This window comes from Rhinoraja longicauda, chromosome 14 (assembly GCF_053455715.1).
Source record: "Rhinoraja longicauda isolate Sanriku21f chromosome 14, sRhiLon1.1, whole genome shotgun sequence".
Lineage (NCBI taxonomy): Eukaryota > Metazoa > Chordata > Chondrichthyes > Rajiformes > Arhynchobatidae > Rhinoraja > Rhinoraja longicauda.
Genome location: NC_135966.1, coordinates 9,936,345 through 9,958,207, shown reverse-complemented (window position 1 = coordinate 9,958,207; position 21,863 = coordinate 9,936,345). Strand labels below are relative to the sequence as shown.

The 21,863-nt window shown below is 43.2% G+C and overlaps 1 protein-coding gene across 1 annotated transcript in view; it reads right to left on the bottom strand.

Moving 5' to 3' along the window:
* Positions 1–21,579, bottom strand: part of LOC144600043 (thioredoxin domain-containing protein 15-like) — a 36,165-nt gene extending 14,586 nt beyond the window's left edge. Inside the window, exons 1-3 of the mRNA XM_078411397.1 lie at positions 21,219–21,579; positions 11,995–12,034; positions 7,771–8,196 (exon numbers count right to left, since the gene is read on the bottom strand). Coding sequence (XP_078267523.1) covers positions 7,771–8,196; positions 11,995–12,007 — 439 coding nt within the window. The 5' untranslated portion in view covers positions 12,008–12,034; positions 21,219–21,579. The remainder of the gene's footprint in view (positions 1–7,770; positions 8,197–11,994; positions 12,035–21,218) is intronic.
* Positions 21,580–21,863: the final 284 nt, after the last annotated feature.

Sequence of the window (21,863 nt, the reverse complement as noted above, 5' to 3'; positions counted from 1 at the left end):
AACTCAGCTGGTCATTGTGTCATAGAGTCATAGGAGTGATACAGAGTGGAAACATGCCCTTCGGCCCAACTTGCCCACACCGGCCAACATGTCCCAGCTACACTAGTCACACCTGCCTGCACTTGGCCCATGTCCCTCCAAACCTGTCCTATCCATGTACCTGTCTGCTTCTTAGACGATGGGATAGTCCCAGCCTCAACTACCTCCTCTGGCAGCTTGTTCCAAACACCCACCACCCTTTGTGTGAAAAAGTTACCCCTCAGATTCCTATTAAATCTTTTCCCCTTCACCTTGAACCGATGTCCTCTGCTCCACGATTCCCCTACCCATGGCAAGAGACTCTGTGCATCTACCCAATCTATTCCTCTCATGATTTTGTTTGCCTCTAGAAGATCTCCCCTCATCCTCCTGCGCTCCATGGAATAGAGACCCAGCCGACTCAACCTCTCCCTATATCTCACACCCTCACTCACTCACACTAACATGCTCGTAAATCTTTTCTGAACCCTTTCAAGCTTGTCGGCTGAGATAACAGAACTCTACAGATTTCTTTTTTTTGTTGAGGATTTTATTCCTTGGAGTGCAGGAGGATGAGGGGTGATCTTACAGAGGTGTACACAATCATGAGAGGAAGAGATTTTAGACTACTTTAGAGATACGGCGCGGAAACAGGCCCTTCGGCCCACCAATTCCGTGGCGACCAACAATCCATCACACTAGGGACAATTTTCAATTTTACCGAAGCCTGAATAACCTTTAGAAAGGAGATGAGAAGGAATTTCTTTAGTCAGAGGATGGTGATTCTGTGGAATTCATCGCCACAGATGGCTGTGGAGGCCAAGTCAATGGATATTTTTAAGGTGGAGATTGATAGATTGTTGATTGGTACGGGTGTTAGGCGTTATGGGGAACGTTATGGAGAACGTGCAAACTCCTTACAGAAAGCACTCAGGAGCGAACCTGGGTCTCTAGCGCTGTGCCAGTGTGCAACTTAAGATGATTTGTGAGGTGAAGGAGTGCCTCTTCTATCCGTATCTTACATCTTTTGTCCTTCCATCTCAGTCCTTTGTCCAACCATCTGCCTATCAAAAAAAACCCTCATCTGCATCCGCCTATCACTAGCTAGACTTGTGAGATAAGGATAGACGTGTGATTTGTGATGCCTGAGGAAGAATATTGATTCTTGTCAACTGTACCGAGATACAATGAAAAGCTTTTTGCTATCCAAAGACTATACATGTTTTGAATCAAGCCACCCACAGTGCACAGATAAAGGGAACACTTAGTGCAAGATAAAGTCTGATTAAAGATGATCTCAAGGGTCTCCAATGAGGTAGATGGGAGGTCAGACCGTACTTCAGCTGGCAAGCGCACAGTTCAGTTGCGGTTCTGGACGGCAAGAAATTGTCCCTGAATCTGGAAGCGTGCGTTTTCTAAAGTTTGTACCTCCTGCCTGATGGGAGAGGGGAGAAGAGGGAGTAACCAGGGTGAGACCACTCCTTGATTATGCCAGTGGCCTTGCTGAGGCAGCATGAAGTTAAGATGGAGCCAATGAAAGGGAGGTTTGTTAGCATTATGGTCTGGGCTACGTCCACGACTCTTGGCAATTTATTGCAGTATTGGATGGAGCTTATCCCAAACCATACTGTGATGCATCCCGATAAAATGCTTTCTTGAAGTTGGTGACGGTTGTTGGGGACATGTCGAACCTCCTCAGCCTTCAAAGGAAGCAGAGGCGTTCATGTGCTTTCCTGGTCTTAGCGTCGATGTGGCTGGTCCAGGACAGATTGCTGGTGATATTTATTCCTAAGAACTTGGAAAGGAACTTGCAAGTTGTAGCGTTAAGCCTTGCTTATGTTTGTGGGAGGGCTTGTACATTTTCGGTCACCGTGTTATAGGAAAGCTGATGAGGGTTGTTGGGAACATGCCGAACTTCCAAAGCCTTCTAAGGAACAGGAGATGTCGGTGCGCTTTCTTGGCCATAGCTTTGATGTGGCTGGTCCAAGACAAATGACAGATGTTATTTACTCCTAAGAATTTGAAGCTTTCAACCAACCCTACTTCGGCACCATCAATGTATACCAGGGTATGTGTCCAGCTTCACTTCCTGAAGTCAATCACAATGTCCTTTGTCTTGCTGACATTGAGGGAGTGGTTGTTGTTTAGATTTAGATTTAGAGATACAGCGCGGAAACAGGCCCTTCGGCCCACCGAGTCCGCGCCGCCCAGCGATCCCCGCACATTAACACTATCCTATACATACTAGGGACAATTTTTACATTTTACCCAGTCAATTAACCTACATACCTGCACGTCTTTGGAGTGTGGGAGGAAACCGAAGATCTCGGAGGAAACCCACGCAGGTCACGGGAAGAACGTACAAACTCCGTACAGACGGCGCCCGTAGTCAGGATCGAACCTGAGTCTCAGGCACTGCATTCGCTGTAAGGCAGCAACTCTACGCTGCGCCACCGTGCCGCCCATGGAAAGGGCTCGGAAGAAAGGAGTATGCATCCAAGTTGGGTACACGGAAGAGAGGGGGAACGAAAGGGCAGTGTTTGCAGGTTGGTTACCTTAAATTGGAGAATTCAACGATCAAACATCAGGTTGTTAGCTACCCCAGCCAAGTATATGCGAGGTGCTTTACCGTCAATTTGCATGTGACCTCACTGGCAATGGAGGAGGCCCAGGATAGAACTATTGTTGCCGTACTCTGCAAGTATTTGGTCCTCAGAACTTTCCTGTTCATTACTGGGACATTGTGATGTACCTTTCTGTCTAAGATTGTTGGTGATCGTAGGATCTACTTTTCTTCAATTTTGCTGTTGCTACTGAAATAAGGAGGAAAATATTCATTTGGAGTGAAAAGTTTCTATGGTCACTAGTGTGAGATCACGGAGAGCTTTAGTTGGATATTTGGTCTGAGACATTCGATGACAAAGGTCTGTTGATGATCCTAACCATAGAGGCATGCAGGGGCTACCCCTCCAGGTGTGTCCTCTTGCCTCTCAAGAGAAACTCCAGGTTTCAGCTGGCAAAGCTCCATAGATACAAAATCAACATCATTTAAAAAATCATGCATTCCATTGTTAATAAGTGAACCAGGCAATTTCAAAAAAAGGCGATTTTTTTTTAAACATCAACGCATGGCATAAAAAATGGCAGAATGCATCTGAAGGATAAAGGCCTGGATAGAGTTGATGTGGAGAGGATGTTTTCACTAGTGGGAGAGTCTAGGACTAGAGGTCACAGTCTCAGAATTAAAGTACATTCTTTTCGGAAAGAGATGAGGAGGAATTTCTTTAGTCAGAGTGTGGTGAATCTGTGGAATTCATTGCCACAGAAGGCCAAGTCAATGTATATCTTTAAGGGGGAGATAGATAGATTCTTGATTAGTATGGGGAGAAGGCAGGAGAATGGGATTAGGAGGGAGGGAGAGATAGATCACCCGATTCAATGGCAGTGTAGACTTGATGGGCCGAACGGCCTAAGTCTGCTCCTATCACAAGTAAACCTGAAGCAATATGAGAACTGAACTACAATTTTTTTTGTATTAGGATTTTATTTGGACACAGAAGGGGGAGAAAACAATGAATTGCCAACAAAAATAATGAGTAGAATGCAAACGTGTACTACAAGAATGCAAGTTAAGATTCTTTAAAAAGCCTATATTTGAAATGAAAGACTGTATTGCACCACTTATAAATGTAATACACAGCCCTTTATTTAACGTTAGAGTGAAGGGATAAAAAAGTTCTGTTACGCAGAGACCAGTAATTCTTGAACTGAAGACCAATAACGTTTAATCAGAACTAATTTATGGATCAGAAAGCCAAAATATATATATTTTGCCTTGCAAAATACAGAGAAGACTGATTTCCCAAGTAGGTCACTTTAGAACTAACCAAAAGCGTGACTACTATAAATGCAATTTCTCTTCTCAAGAACTGTTTAATAGAAAATTAATTTCTACCTTATAATCAAAAAAATTCTAATGCCATAACATTTAAATGTCATCCACATGAAAATAAGGATGCAATGTGGATTTTTTTTGTTTAGTTTAGAGATACAGTGTAGAAACAGGTCCTTCGGACCACCAAGTCTGCGCCAACCAATGATCCCCCTGTACACTGACACTATTCTATACACTAGGGACAATGTACAATTTTACCAAAGCCAATTAACCGGCAAACCTGTACGTCTTTGAAGTGTGGGCGGAAACCGGAGCTTCCCGGAGAAAACCCACACAGGTCACGGGGAGAACGTACAAACTCCATACAGACAGCAACCGTAGTCAGGATCAAACCCGGTTCTCTGGCGCTGCAAGGCAGCAACTCTACCGCTGCACCAACTTTTTATTGAAAAGGTCTGCAGAGGCAAGTAACACTGGCCAATTTGGTGCAATGCCTTGATGCATTTCGACACTTACTTCACAAGATATCCACTGGACATAGCTGTTGGTCTGCATTAACAACTGTTACTGGAACCCACTGCACGCAAGAAGCGAGGTTCCCTTTCTGAATGGAAAATACATTTTCACTAAACTCTTGCAACCAATGAAAAGTGTAAGTACTACAAACAGCAAACAGCTGCCCTAACTAGCTCTACTCTTCTCACTGGAGAGAAAGTAGAATATTGAGGGTGAGTGTAACTTTGGGAAGTCAGCAAGTTGCTTCAATAAGGGCAAACTAATATTTTAAAATTATATTTAATAACAAAATAAAAATTGTGTCTACCCTCAACATTCATACTGTTTGGTTGGAAGCTACAGAAGTGGAATGCAGGCACTATTCTTCCTGGAAATAGAATACTGCATATAAAGGTTTGGATATATTTTTTTAATCTTCTGGGGATCCAGCATGGAGGTAACATGCTACTTTCTTTGGTGTAAAATTATATTAGCCTAAGTGACTGCCCCTCATTTTTATTACCTCCACTGTACTCATTCCACTTTCAAAGCCTGGCTGAGATAAATTGCTAACGGATGAGTTAATGATTGAGAATATCTTAGTGAATACAGCCTTGTGTGTAACTCTATTAAAAATTAGGGTAAACTTAGCAAGGAATATGGACTAAGCCAGCCACACTCCTAGTTTACAACTACACCATGCGGATCCATTTACCCAGTCAACTATAAACAAAGCTCCTTCAAAGTACAGCTTCGCACCTAACAAAAAAACACGCGCAAAACATAAAACAGTTTTATCATACAACAGTACAATCTTTGTCCGTTACATACAAGCATTTTTCCTGCAGTTGTGTACACAATAGAGCATCACAAGTAATAACAAACCTGGAGCATGCAGTTTTGTCAACAAGTAACAAAGGCATTTAAAACAGAGGCACCTTACAGCTGAGGTTTCTTCAAGGTTAGTGTTCTCCAGGACTTCTCACAGTATCTGGCAACAGACATTAATTAATGTCCATAAAATGTGGCATCTATGAAAAGTCATCTGATTGCCAGTTGCAAAAAATATTGAGCAAAGGTTTTCTTTTACACGCCAATGTAGCTCTATGCATCAACAGGTGTACAGTTTTGAGGCTGTGTCAGCCTTGGATACAGTTTACCTTTAAGTCTATGTTTTTTTTAGAAAAAAAGATGTCTGCACGGATTTCTGGAAAAAAAAAGTTTTTATTATGACAAGGACAACTAGGCGGCCATTTTGGGAAACGCAAATGCCTGATACGCAAAACTACTCCGAGGTATATTCTTGACAGTAGATGACATCTCAAATGTTGGTTTGGTGACAATGGTCAGCTACAATGGATGCTACAATTAAAACTTTTAAAAGACGCATACATGGAATACTTATGATGAAACCAGTGTTACCATTACAGTAGTACGTGTAGTAAATGTGAAAACCTGCCTTCCTAGGAACGATTCTCGTAGTTGGCAACCAACTCTTTTGAATGTCCAATTGTGATAATGCAGAAGCGTTAAAGTACAGTGCTCAACTCTCTTTCTGCTGAGTTTTCCTTCGGTCTTGCTTTTGCCTGTTAAATACTAATGGAGAGAAATAGAGAAATATTGTATAGTTTTTGCAAAAATAAAGTTTTATATCACACTGCATTTATTTTGCAAATGCATTTCAGACATAGAATGCCATGCAAGTGAGATTTTTTTTATTTTTACAAAACACATTATTTATGGTGCAGTACCAATAAACAATTAAATAATATCACAATTTTGAAAAATGGCACCCTGTCTGTTCAATAGATATGGTGCTTTCAGAATCTAGTGACAAGGAGCTGCAGATGGTGGTTTGTACCAAAGATGCTGGAGTTACTCAGCGAGTCAGGCAGCATCCCTGGAGAATATGGAAATTATTTCACTGGCCATGCTTTTAAAAAATATTAGTTTGCCCTTTTATAATTGTTTTATGGCATTTACAACATTTCACAGCCGAGGCATTGGACTGCAGTGCTCCCTTCTCAACTGGTCATCCTTCTTGCTAATCATCCAGGAAACAGAATACAGATTTAGACCACTCACTCAGTGTTAACCCATCGCAAAATCTGGTTTTGTTCCTTCAATCAATCACCACATGCTGCTCCATTTAACTAACTGGGTATTTACCAAATTCAACTGCATTGTATCTCCAGAAATTAAGAGTATACATCTGGCTTCTGTTAACATCCTATTAACAACTATTAACACTAATTTTAATATATTCTATTCACAAATGTGAGAATCAAATCTTGTAATATCCAACTTCGAGAGCAGGGGAGAGCGACTCCTAAAAAGATTTAATTCGCGAACAATGTTGAGACGTTTGCGGTAGTTTGTATTCATGGGAAATTAAAGATTTTGGTTACCAACAGAAGGCTTTATAAAGTACAGATTGCCATACAAAGTTCTAGACCATCTTGATAATCAACCCTCAAGAACAGTAACTAAACCTGGAGATTGTTATTTTCCATGAAGCGTAGACACAAGGAACTGCAGATGCGGCTGTACAAGAAAGACACAACGTGCTGGAGTAATCAGCGGGTCAGGCAACATCTCTGGAGACCATGGATAAGTGACATTTTGGGTTGGGACCCTGCTTCAGACTGAAGGGTCTCGATTCAAAACGTCACTGACCCATGCTCTCCAGAATTCTGAAGGGTCTCGATCTGAAACGTCACCTATCCATGTTCTCCAGAGACACTGCTTGACCCGCTGAGTTACTCCAGCACTTTGTGTCCTTTTTCCATGAAGTGTTGCTGTAGACAATTTTCACAACGGCCTTAGTCGGATGCTTCACTTTGTAGCCAAAGACTGCAGTGGTTGACTATTCCTTTCAGGCTTAACTTCCTTAAGACGAGTGTTTGTGGAGATTAACACCCTATGCTTTTCTGAAATTTCCCAATGGAAAAAAAGTGTAGCTAAAAGAATTCAAATGATAGAAAACGGCACATGTCCAGTCAAAGGATCCCTAACAAGAGTGCCAAATAGCAAAATGCAAAATATTGTAACAAACAGGTGTAATGTTCCAAAGACCTTTTATTTTTGGGCCAGGATTCCACAACCTCTATGCTGTTTAACAAGATCATATAGTACGGGTTTGCAGATCAATATCTTGTATAAAAAGTTACCCTACTTTTTAAAGGAACAAACAGATTATAGAAAAACAGTGCTGGTGTTTTACTGATTCAGCTCCAAGTTTCTATTTGTGGCTACAGAAGGGCCACTTAATGCTTTGTTACGGACCATCGAATAGCTAAAAGCAATACTGCTACACGAGGGGAAATCGAGACCAGAGATGTGGGAGACAGTTTTTATGGTACCTGGCGGCCTTCCAGGGCTGACCCGATATCCTGCTGCCTTGGTCGTGCCCAAGGGCCTGCCCGGGCTGGTCTTAAACCCAGCTGCCTTTGTTGTTCCCAAAGGTCGGCCCGTACTGGTTCTGTAGCCAGCAGCTTTTGTCGTCCCAGATGGCCTTCCCCTCTTCCCCGCTCGGAAAATGTTTTTCCTCCGTTTCACGTCGTCCTGGGCCTCCGCGTTTCTCCCGACGCCCGTTTGGGAATTCGGCTCCTCCACCGACTCCTGCTTCACGCAGCTTATGGACTTGAAGCTGTTCCCGCACAGTTTGTCCGGTTGAGAAGAGCACAAGTTGAACTGTTCATCGCTGCTCACATCGTCAGCACTCAGGGCAACCTCCTTCTCAGACTGACAGCAGCTGGTGTTACTGCAGCCCACTGAATGCATAATTTCTGAAGGCAGGACCACAAAAGTATTTTAAAGTCATTTGTAACAATAGCGAAATCCAACAAATAAACGCACATGCAAATTACCAAAAATAATCATTCCAGGGAATGAGGTAGACACAGGGATCTGCAGATGTGGAGAGGACCTAAGTGTAAAATACCAAATCGTGAAAGGCGTGGATAGAGTGGATGTGGAGAGGATGTTTCCACTAGAGGGAGAGTCTAGGACCAGAGGGCACAGCATCAGAATAAAAGGAAGTGCCTTTAGAAAGGAGATGAGGAGGAATTTCTTCAGTGGTGAATCTGCAGAATTCATTGCCACAGAAGGCTGTGGAGGCCTTCAATGGATATTTTTAAGGCAGATAGATAGATTAGTACGGGTGTCAGGGGTTATGGGGAGAAAGCAGGAGAATGCGGTTAGGAGAGATAGATCAGCCGTAATTGAATGGTGGAGTAGACTTGATGGGCCGAATGACCTCATTCTGCTTCTATCACATACTCGTTTACCAAAGAAAGTTTCAGGTGGTAATATTTGCTTGCAACTAAAGCACGAGCTTGAAAATCCACAAACCATGGATGTAAGAAAGAAGAAAAAATATCTCAATAGATCATGGCCTTGAAATTTAGAAACCAGGAACTGTAGATGCTGGATTATACAAAAGGACAAAGTGCTGGAGTAACTCAGCAGGTCAGGCAGCATCTCTGGAGAACATGGATAGGTGACGATTCGGGTTGGGACCCTTCTTCAGCCTGAAGGACTTTAGTCTGAAGATGGGCCCAGACCCGAAATGTCACCTATCCATGTTCTCCAGGTTTGCTGCCTGACCCGCTAAGTTACTCCAGTATTTTGTATAATTCCAGAAAATAATTTTGCTTTGACCTTCCAAAATCAATTCAAATCTACATTTGAGAAAATTGGGATTTGTTTTGGTGAGCTTGGAGAATTCAATGTTTTGGAGTTTCCAAAATCAGGCGGATTTCTTGATTTAATAATATTTACACAAAAGAGTTTATATTCTCTAATAATCTCCTTATGTTTGTTCATTAGGAGCATTTCTAGATTTAATACGATTGTTTGTGGGACAATAACAAGTTATTCACGTGAAAGAAAATACTGCATGTAATGGTAAAGGTCAGGATATTAAAAAATAATCTTCTGGAGATCCGGCACAGGCATCCTCCCCACATCCAATCTATCCAGGCCTTTCACTATTTGATAAGTTTCTGCAGAATTCTCTGCCTCAGAACGCAGTGGAGGCCAATTCTCTGAATGCATTCAAGAGAGAGCTAGATGGAGCTCTTAAGGATAGCGGAGTCAGGGGGTATGGGGAGAAGGCAGGAACGGGGTACTGATTGAGAATGATCAGCCATGATCACATTGAATGGTGGTGCTGGCTCGAAGGGCCGAATGGCCTACTCCTGCACCTATTGTCTATTGACAGGCCCAGTGTTGTCAAAAGCTCATCATATGTTAACTCACTCATTCCTGGAATCATTCTTGTAAACCTCCTCTGGACCCTCTCCAGAGCCAGCACATCATCCCTCAGATATGTAGGATAAAATTGCTCACAATACTCCAAAATTGCTCACAATACTCCAAATGTGGCCTGACCAGTGCCTTTTAGAGCCTCACCATTACATCACTGTTTTTTCAATTCTAGTCCTCTTGAAATAAATGCTAGCATTGCGTTTGCCTTCCATACGACCCATTCAACTTGCAAATTAACTTTTTGGGGAATCCTGCACCAGCACTCCCAAGTCCCTTTGCACCTCTGATTTTTGGATTCTCTCCCCATGTTTCCGTGCCGAATGACTCTAAAATTTAAAATATGACATTGCAGGTTTAATCGCTTTATTAAATAATAGTGGAGACAATAGACAATAGGTGCAGGAGGCCATTCGGCCCTTCGAGCCAGCACCACCATTCAATGTGATCATGGCTGATCATTCTCAATCAGTACCCCGTTCCTGCCTTCTCCCCATACCCCCTGACTCCGCTATCCTTAAGAGCTCTATCCAGCTCTCTTGAATGCATTCAGAGAATTGGCCTCCACTGCCTTCTGAGGCAGAGAATTCCACAGATTCACAACTCTCTGACTGAAATTTGTTTTCCTCATCTCAGTTCTAAATGGCCTACCCCTTATTCCTAAACTGTGGCCCCTTGTTCTGGACTCCCCCAACATTGGGAACATGTTTCCTGCCTCTAACGTGTCCAACCCTTTAATAATCTTATACGTTTCGATAAGATCTCCTCTCATCCTTCTAAAAGTAGTGATAGTGGAGTAGTGATAGAATATATGGAAAGGTTCATTGGAAAATACTTTACCCATAAAATTGAATGGTGAGTAGACAATGTTTTGTAGGGGGTACTTAATGAACAGGTGGGTAGTTTTCTTTTGGAAGGGTAATCAACAACATTGGGCTCTGTGTTGTCCCAAAATTTAGATCCAAGATTTTGAAAACCATCCCGAATGCTCCTCCTTTATTTTGTATTTAAATGGTATAATGAAGTAATCCCCGGCGCTGCAGTTAACCATAGATAGCATATTGTCAAGTTGCATCATAGATTGGTTTGGGAATTAGCTCTGCTTGACACTGCAAGAAATTGCACTGTTGTAGATGTAGCCCAGTCCATCACACAGGCCAGATTTCCCACCACTGACTCCACCTACACTTCACGCTGCCTCGGAAAAGCAGCCAACATGATCAAGGACTTGTCCCACCCCTTCTTCCCCCTGCTCAGATTCACCAGACTCAGGGACAGCTTCTTCCCTTCCATTATCAGCCTTCTCAACAGTCCTTCCATAAACTAGAGCACTGTTCGATTCACCATTGAGGACATTGGACTTTGTCTAAGGAACTAGTGCACTACGAAATGCTAAGAACTGTATTCTGCACTCTGTATCTTCCCCTTTGCTCCATCTATTGTACTTGCATTTGAACTCATTGTATCTATGTGGTATATCTGATCTGTTTATAAAGCTTTTCACTGTACCTTGGTACATGTGACAATAATAAACCTAAACAAGGATGCGTCACTAAGCGCAAATTTCTTCAAAGGCAGCTAGGAACTTTTTTGTTTCAATTTCTTACAAAAGCACCATCGGCTGAACCAGCCAGATCTCCTCATTGAACGGCACATGCTTGCAAAATGCGGAGGACTTGTGTAAGCACTGTACGGAGTTTGTACGGTCTTCCCGTGACCGCATGGGTTTTTTCTCCGGGTGCTCCAATTTCCTCCCATACTCCAAAGATGTACAAGTTTGTAGGTTAATTGGCTTAGGTAAAAAACATAAATTGTCCTTAGTGTGTAGGATAGTGCTAGTGTATGGGGATCACGGGTCGGCACGGATCGTGGGCCAAAGGGCCTGTTTCTGCACTGTATCTCTAAACTAAAATATAGTCGTTTTGCACATTCCCAAGGATGGTATCTGGATGAAGGACATACTAAGACGGTCAGATTGCCTCCTAAGCTAAGCGGCTTTCCTTCTAAGCAGCACGGTGGCGCAGCGGTAGAGTTGCTGCCTTACAGCGCCAGAGTCCCGGGTTCGATCCTGACTACGGGTGCTGTCTGTATAGAGTTTGTACGTTCTCCCAGTGACCTCCGTGGGTTTTCTCCAAGATCTTCGGTTTCCACCCTCACTCTCGAAACTATCTCTAATTTAAACTAAAAAAAACTAAAATGTGCATCAGAACACTTTTTTTTTAAAAACCACTCATTTTGAATGATTGGAAGGCTGAATTGAACTTTTTTCCTTAAGGGGACCAGAGTCCAGAATTACTGAATAATAAATGTATACAAACCTCTGTAATTCATAACGTCTCTCACACGAATAGAAACTACCTGGGGAACAAAAAGAGAATTGTTATAAATGATTAATTGCAAATAAGCACAAAGAGCAATGATGTGAATACATTTCCTATCAATGAAGAAGAGCTCTTTATGGTACGCATTTAAATTTAACTTATTATACGCAGGGCTAATGAAGGGCTAGTTTTTTCACACTAAAGGACGATGAGTAAATGGGTAAATGGAACAAGCTGCCAGACGAGGTAGTCAAGGTAGATACAAGTACAACTTTTAAAAGATATTTGGACAGGTACATGGACAGGAATAGTTCACAGGGATATGGGCACAAACACAGGAGTTCCAACAAGTGGACTAGACTTTACACTTTGGACAATTTGTGTTTTCTATTTTTTTACCTTTTCTTTTTATTAAAACAGCACATAAATTGTGGAGACTGTATTTGTGGTAATGCAAAAGAATTTCACTGTGCTATGCATACATGACAATAGAGAACTATTGAAACAGGCATATGGGATTATAAGTAGGGATCTTGGTCGGCAAGAACAAGTTGAGCCAAAGGGCCTCTTTCCTTACTGTACAACTCTATGAATCTCTGTAAATCGCCTGAAAATGTGGACGGCATGGTGGCACAGCAGTAGAGTTGCTGCCTACAGCGCCAGAGACCCGGGTTCCATTCTGACAACGGGTTCTGTCTGTATGGAGTTTGTATGTTCTCCTTGTGACCTGCGTGGGTTTTCTCCCACATTCCAAAGATGTACATGTTTCTAGGTTAACTGGCTTGGTAAAATTGTAATTTGCCCCTGGTGTGTGTAGGATAGTTAATGTGCGGGGATCGCTAGTCGGTCCGGACTCAGTAGGCCGAAGGGCCATATCTCCAAACTTAACTAAAATCTGAAATAAAGCTTATAATATACATAGGTTTAAGATTTTTGCCATTATATTTTGAAATATCTACAGTATCTAGGAGTTAAAATCCATTTAAGTTCTGATAGACGCAGAAAATCTACAGAACATTAATCGTGGCTTAGTAGGCCATTTAAACCCTGACTTGAGCTCAAGCAAGGAAGCGTGACATTTTCAGTGTATTTTTCAGTGGGATTAGTTTGTAAACAGCTTACTTTCAAGTCAACTCAAGTAATTTCTTGATTCCCCAGGAGGAGAGTGTGACAGTGCGGAGGAGGCCTGAACTGTTGACAGCTAGCACCATGTAAACGCAGGAACAGCACCTCATATTTCGCTTGGGCAACTTACAACCCAGTGGTTTGTGTAAGGGACTCGACCCGAAACGTCACCCATTCGTCTTCGGTATGAATATTGACTTCTATAACTTCAAGTAACCCTTGCTTTCCCTCTCTCTTCATCCCTCCCCCACCCTAGTTCTCCAACTAGTTTGACTGCCTTCCTGATTAAATTTTACTTTGTGTGCCTCATGGTCGGCATCCCCTCAGCTAACATTGATCCATTCTATGTACGAAAAAAACTGCAGATGCTGGTTAAAATCGAAGGTAGTCACAAAATGCTGGAGCAAATCAGCAGGTCAGGCAGCATCTCGGGAGAGAAGGAATGGGTGATGCTTCAGGTCGAGACCCTTCTTCAGACTGAAGGGTCTCGACCCGAAGCGTCACCCATTCCTTCTCTCCCGAGATGCCGCCTGACCCGCTGAGTTGCTCCAGCATTTTGTGTCTACCATTGATCCATTCTACACGTTCCTTGACTCTGTCCCCTTTGATCTCTAATTTTTATACCTTGACGTTCTATATTCCTATGTCTCCCTCTCCCCTGATTCTCAGTGTGAAGAAGGGTCCTGATTCGAAACGTCACCCATTCCTTCTCTCTAGAGATGCTGCCTGTCCCGCTGAGTTACTCCGGCATTTTGTGTCAATCACCATGTTAAACGACACATGCTTGGAAGTCCCAAAGTTGCTAAGATTGCCCTTGGTGTGACCGCAGTGAACAACACCCCCATTACTACCATGGAAATGCTGGCAAGTAGCTTGTTTTCAAAAATGGACAAGTATTTAAAAACAAATAAAATGAATCAGAATATATGACGAGGCTAAGAATCAATTCTTCCCAGACAGAAGTGACCCCAGCCTGAGGAGAGGCTTTTTACACAAAACAGACGCTGTGACGATACACTTTGAATTGGAAAAGGTGGAAGTTCTTATTATTCGAGTTCATTGAAAACCAATGAACATAGGTGATCTTATAGAGGTGTACAAGATCATGAGAAGAATAGATAGGGTAAATGCACAATCTTTTATCCAGAGCAGGGGAATCAAGAACCAAGAGTGCATAAGTGAGGGGGGAAAATATTTAATAGGAACACGAGCGGCAACTTTTATTTTTACACAAAGGGTGGTGGGTGCATGCACCTCATGTTCGGCACAGGCTTTGTGGGCTGAAGGGCCCGTATTGTTCTATGTTTTACACTGTAAAGTATCTATCTATATGTGATAATTCTTCTGAAATCGATTATACAATATTAAGTGAAGGCTTCAACACTAGGTGCTAGATGGTCAAGGAGACCAATGACATGGGGTGTAAAGTTAACAAGGGGGTGAAATAGGATGCTGAAGTAATGAAACCTTCAGTCAGACCTGGATCCAGTGTCCTAAGAAAAGGTTTAGATTTCCAGTGAACAGCATTATGAAAGGAGTGGAAAATTCCATTTCCAATACGCTTAAATTCATGGGTTCACACTTGAGAGCCAAATAACCCGCAAAATGGTGTTACTGTTTAGTCAATGCGACCAACAATGTAGACCGCATTTCACCCCCTCACTTGCTTCCACCTCTCACTTGCCAGGCTTGGTCCAGCCCCCATCTCCCTCCCCAGTACTCCACACAATCAGTCTGGAGAACGGTCCCGTTCCAAAAGGCCGTCTGTCCATTCTCTCTGCAGATGCCAGACTGACCCGCTGAGCTACTCCAGCACTCTGTGCCTTCTTTTGTAAAACTAGCTTCTGCAGTTCCTTGTTTCCAGTAACATTATGGACATTCTTTCTGCAGTCTGGCCTTGTTTACCCCTGGTGTAAATGTATACATTGAACACAGATCCTAACCTCTGATTTATTACATGTCATGAGCCTTTGATTTTTTTTTAAAATTCTGGAAGTTTCCAAGCAATTCTGGCTTCGGCTGTACATTTGGACCATAAATAGAGAAGATCATTCTTGTTTGTAGTGTTCTTTGTTTCTCCTGGCACCATCTAGTGTTGGAAGACTACATTTTATTTTACAGTCACCAAAGATGGAGAGATCATGCAGTAAGCCATCTTTGTTCATTCAGTGCCTGTGCACGGATTCTCATCTCTGCAGCTGGCGACACTGTTTATAGTCCCCGATGGAACAACCTCAACCTACACCACTCTCTCTGCCTCAGGGATACTGTGTGGCCGATGGCCAACTTTGTCAGAGCAGACCGAAGCAGCGAAAGATGTACAAGGTCTAGAGAGGAATAGATCGGCTGAGTGCAGAGTTTTTAAATTTGGATGTTGCCAGGACTCGAGGGCCTGAGCCTTAGTGAGAGGTTGAGCAGGCTGGGACTTTATTCCTTGGAGCGCAGGAGGATGAGGTGTGATCTTATCGAGGCGTACAAAATCGCGAGGGGAATAAATCGGGTAAATGCACAAGAGTTTTTTTTAACTGGATGTTGCCAGGACTCAAGGGCCTGAGCTACAGGGAGAGGTTGAGCAGGCTAGGACATTATTCCTTGGAGCGCAGGAGGATGAGGGGTCATCTTACAGACGAGTATAAGATCATGGGAGGAATAGTTTGGGTAACTGCACAGTCTTTTACCCAGAGTAGGGGAATCGAAAACATGAGGATGCAAGTTTAAGGTGTGGGGGGAAAGATTTGATAGGACCTGAGGGGCAACTTTTTTTCTTACACAAAGGGTGCTGGGTGCATGGATCGAGCTGCCAGAGGAGGTAGTTGAGGCTGGGACTATTGCAACATTTAAGAACCATTTAGACAGGTGCAGGAGAGGTTTAGAGGGATATGGGCCAAACGCAGGCAGGTGGGACTAGTGTAGATGGGGCATGTTGGTCAGCATGGGCACGTTGGGCCAAAGGGCCTGTTTCTGCACTGTGTAACTATGACTGGAGCAGCACTGCAGAAGCTAACATTGAAGTGGGGTGAAGTGACAATGTACTGGAGTAATTCGGCAAGTCAGGTAGCATCTGTGGAGCAGAACACAAAGAGCTGGAGTAACTCGGCGGGTCAGGTAGCATCTGTGGAGCATAAAATAAAGTGCTGGAGTAAATCCTTAGTAAGCCAACCAGCATCTATGGAGGACGTGGATAGTCGACGTTTCAGAACAAGACCAATCCTCACACTGGTAGTAGCAGGCCCCAGAGCACAAGCATCCATGTCGCGGGGCTGGAAACTGGAAGTATCCTGAGCTAATTCTGCCATCACCATCATCTATTGCAACAAGTGATGGCTCCCACGGATTGTCGCCGGAAGCTTGCGTACTTTTCAGGAAGGACGATGACAGCGATGTCAACATTTGAAACATGGATGACGGACACGAAAGAAGAAGACTACTGGTAGTAGCAGGGGGCAAATAGCTGGAGAAGAGGGATGGGTGCAGAACAAACCTTAGCAAGTGATATGTGGATACTGGTGGTGGGGGGGGGGGGGGGGTTAATTGGCAGATGAGTCGAACAGATGTACGTTCTGAAGAATGATCCCGACCCGAAACATCATCGATCTACGTACTCCAGAGATGCTGCCTCATCTCCTGAGTTACTCCAGCACTTTGTGTTTTTTTTTTGTTGTAAACCAGCATCTGCAGTTCCTCATGTCTTCATTTAAGTGGGATGTCCACACATTTCCCTTTTACAGAAATGCTGCTTCAGTCAGACCAGGAAACTAAGACTCTGCTTTCATCCAAAAACGCTCGAGTATGATGCCTGCAAGAATACTTGCCCGAGGTGCATCTTCCTTCATTTTCCCTGTGGAAAGCTTTCCATTTCTGGCTTAAACAGGGATTGCTTTAAACATTAACCGACGGGCATCACAGCTGAGCACAATCGTCAGATGCTTTCCAAAGGGGACCGATGCAGAGCATTGGGGATAACTTAAACTCCCCTTCCCATTCCCACACTGACCTTTCTGTCCTGGGCCCCCACAACTGTCAGAGTGAGACCACACACAAACTGGAGGAACAGCACCTCATATTTCGCTTCGGCAGCTTACAATCCAACAGTACGAATATTGATTTCTCTAATTTCAAGTAACCCTTGTTTTCCCTCTCCCTTCCTCACCCTTTTCATCCTGCTAGTTTTACTGTTCCTATCCCCTTGTAATCACCTCTTCCACAGCCAACAATGGATCATTGTGGGCTCCACCTTTCCCGAGTCATCGGTGCCGGCTCTAATTTGTTTTTTTACTTATTCTTACGTCTAATTTCCCTCTCAGTCTTCAGAAGGGCCTCGACCTGAAACGTCACCTACTCCTTTTCTCGAGAGATGCTGCCCGACCTGCTGAGTTACTCCAGCATTTGGTGTCTATCCTCGATGTAACACAGTATCTGCAGTGCCTTCCTACACAGGAGAACGAATGGACTACATTTTATCCTCTTATGCCCAAAGAGTTTCAAGACTAACTGTACCAATGTCAGCATTAAACAAAAACCAAGGCAAAATCTCTCTGATGTGTATACGTTATCACTTCACTGGACAAGGTTCCTCTCACTAGGCCTGTATCTGAAGAAGTAGAGATGTTGGAATTTGCACTTACGATAACAAAGCTAGGATTTGTTTCTTAATCCTATGTATAATTTCCCAAACACCTTCCATGTTCCCATCAATCCAACATCAATTTGAGATGATATAATTTCCTTCCATCTGCATAGCACCCCAAATATAAAAAATAGATATAAATCTGCCCATTTAAAATTTATCATAAATTTACTGACTCTTATATTACATTCTTAGTACAGCAAATGGTACACTGTATGATCATTGTCTTTGCATTCGGCATACTCAGGGTTCATCATTCATTCTAAAGAAGGGTCCTGACCCGAAACATCACCTATCCATGACCTCCAGAGATGCTGCCTGACCCGTTGAGTTACTCCAGCATACGTTCGAGTAGCAGAACTAGGCCATTTGGCCCATCAAGTCTACTCTGCCATTCAATCGTGGCTGATCTATCTTTCCCTCTGAACTCCTCTACATCCTCTACATTTTGACTGGTTGTTACGAGGATGTTACTTCATTTTACGAGGATGTTGCCAGGACTAGAGGGTCTGAGCTATAGGGAGAGGTTGAGTAGGCTGGGTCTCTATTCCTTGGAGCGCAGGAGGATGAGGGGTGATCTTATAGAGGTTTAGTTTAGTTTAGAGATACAGTGCGGAAACAGGCCCTTCGACCCACCGGGTCTGTGCTGACCAGCAATCCCCGCACATCAACATTATCCTACACTCACTAGGGACAATTTGTACATTTACCAAGCCAATTAACCTACAAACCAGTATGTCTTTAGAATGTGAGAGGAAACCCACGCAGGGCACAGGGAGAACGTACAAACTCCGTACAGACAGCACCCGTAGTCAGGATCGAACCCGGATCTCCGGCACTGCAAGCGCTGTAAGGCAGCAACTCTACCGCTGCGCCACCGTGCCGAAATATAAAATCATGAGAGGAATAAATCGGGTAGATGGACATAATCTCTTGCCCAGAAAAGCGGAATCGAGGACCAGAGGACGTAGGTTCAAGGTGAAGGAGAAAAGATTTAATGGGAACCTGAGGGGTAACATTTTCACCCAAAAGGTGGTGGGTGTATGGAACAAGCTGCCGGAGGAGATAGTTGAGGCTGGGACTACCCCAAACATTTTAAGAAACAGTTAGACAGGTACATGGATAAGACAAGGTTGAAGTGATGTGGACCAAACGCAGGCAGGTGGGACTAGAGTCGCTGGGACAATAGGGCAGTGTGGGCAAGTTGGGCTGAAGGGTCTGTTTCCACACTGTATCACTCTGTGACTGCTCCACTGCAAAATCTCCTCAAGGTACGCCTACTTTGAAGAGGTTCTCCTCTCTCCATAAACAGTATGAAGAAGGGTCCTGACCCAAAACGTCACCTATCCAGTCCTCCAGAGATGCTGCCTGACCCGCTGACTTACTCCAACACTGTGTTTAAAAAAAAATCATTCATAGGCTTGGAGAAGATGGCTTTAGTGTCAGCAACAGGAGTTTAAACAGCCATTCAGTAGTTGAGAGCAAGCTGTATTAGTACATGTTTTGTTCTATATATATTTTTTCATTCTGAATAAAGTTTATTTTTGAAAGAAAAACATTATACTAGTATATTTGTAGGTACCTAATCATGACCAATGCCACAGTAAATCAAGGGATACTGTTTGTTTAGAGTCCACAATGTGACACTCCCATGGAATTACTTCAATCTTACATACGTGTGGAAAAAAAATCTACAGGTTCATAGGTATTCTATGATACAAACACAAACTTATGCCACGACAAAATATCCCTTTACGTTTAGTTAATCGACAAAAAGAAATGTTGATTATTTAACAGTCTCTTATGAATGCACTGTCTTCTACTTAGGGTAGAGGAATTCAAGAACCAGAGGGCATATGTTTAAGGTGAGAGAGGCAAGATTTAATAGGAACCCGAGGGGTAGCTTTTTCACTCAGAGAGTTAGTGGTGGGTGTATTGAACGAGCTGCTAGAGGAGGTAGTTGAGGCAGAAACTATAACAACATTTAAAAGACACTTGGACGGGCACATGGAGAGGAAAGGTTTTGGAGGATATGGGCCAAATGTGGGCAGATGGGATTAACTTAGATGGAACATCTTGGTCGGCATGGACAAGTTGGGCCGAAGGATCTGTTCCCTTTTGTATGACTATACTTCCATATACTTCCCACAACAAGTAAGCAAGCAATGATTTTTCCCCCCATATTTATAATTATTGCAAATAAGATAACTGTTGGTAAAATGTCCTTTGTTCACAAGGAAAATGGAGTGAAGGGGAACTCTATTTTTAAATGTCATCACAGCGATTCAAGAAGTATATATTTTTAGCCATTTGGTCAGTTAGGAAGATGAAGCAACTTAACTGGGATTGAGAAGGGGCCTCTCATCTAAACAAAAAATACACCATGATTATTCATTCTGTAAATGTTCCACAGAGATAAGTAATCTCAGTCTAACTTAAATACGGAACACATTAATAGTAAAAGAGTTCAGTTTTACGAAGACGATGTATCAATCATCAATCAATTCTTGCGAAAACAAAAATGTTCAGATGGGAAAGGCACAAAAATCAGAAGTACTAAAGTGATCTGATTCGAACACCTGAAAAAATTATCTACCTTACCCGTGCCAGTTATATTAAACAAAAACAAGACTCTCAACATCAACTTACAAGAGAATTTACTAATATTTTCGCAACTGGTGTTAAATCTTCCTAAAATAGACAAGGTCTTTATTAAACACTATGCAATCCACAAAATCACAGGGCTTGCAAAGCTATTCCTTTATTTGTGTGTGTGTGTATATATATATATATATTTATATAGATGTGTTTATATATATATATATATATATATATCCACACACAAAATATCCACACAAAAAAATATATATATATACACACAAATGTATATATATACACACACACAAATGTGTGTGTGTGTTCGTGTGTGTATATACATATTTGTGTGGGATATACGTGTCTCGGTGTGTGTCTGTGTGTGTGAGAGGTGTGTGTGTGTGAGGTGTGTGTGTGTCTGTTTCTGTGTGTGTGTGTGTCTGTGTGTGTGTCTGTGTGAGTGTGTCTGTGAGAGGTGTGTGTTTGTCTGTTTCTGTGTGTGTTTGTCTGTGTGTGTGTGTGTGTGTGTGTGTGTCTCTGTATGTGTGTGTGTGTGTGTCTGTGTGTGTGTGTCTGTGTGTGTGCGTCTGTGTGTGTGTGTGCCTGTTTCTGTGCGTGTGTCTGCCTGTTTCTGTGTGTGTGTGTGAGAGGTGTATGTTTGTGTTTCTGTGTGTGTCTGTGTGTCTGTTTCTGTGTGTGTGTGTGTCTGTTTCTGTGTGTGTGTGTGTGAGAGGTGTATGTTTGTGTTTCTGTGTGTGTCTGTTTCTGTGTGTGTGTGTGTCTGTTTCTGTGTGTGTGTGTGTGTCTGTGTGTGTGAGAGGTGAGAGGTGTGTGTGTGTGTGTGTGTGTGTCTGTCTGTGTACAAAACACTGACCTTACCCCAGGACAGGGCTGGGCTGAGCTGGCTGCTGCATCCAGTTGCTGGTGCAGGCAGGCTGGCCGGCCGGCCGGGACAACGTCCTGAGCACCCTCAAGGGTTAAAAAGCTAACAGCAGCAGCCGAGTGCGAAGGAAGAACATGCCATTCCGGCTCTGGGCTTTCCCCTTCACTTCAATATTCCTCCCCACATCGACACAGAAGGGGAAAAAAACAACAGAGCACAGAACCCTGCCTTGGAAACAAAAGGCAGGGCGGTGCGGTGCGGGGCAGGGCAGGGTAGGGTAGGACGCGCTTGCTGCTGTGCTGCTGTGCTGCTGCTGTGGACGCTGCTACTCCGGCTGCTCCTTCTCCTTCTCCTCTCTCTCTCTCTCTCTGCCGCGATCCCTTTGCAACCTTTATCAAAGCAACGAAAGTCACAACACGGAAATACGTGCAGCGCAAGCGCACTTCCGCCCGGGAATAAAGGACCAGCAGAACAAACAAACAATTAAAATTTAATGCCCCCCTATTCCTTCCCTTCACCAAAAGCCAATTCAATGCAGACACAAGCAAATGCTGCTCCCATTCATTATCCCAACAACTACCCTTTTATTCTCACTGGGGGTTTTTTTTTTTAAATTAACCCAACAAAAAAAAAAAC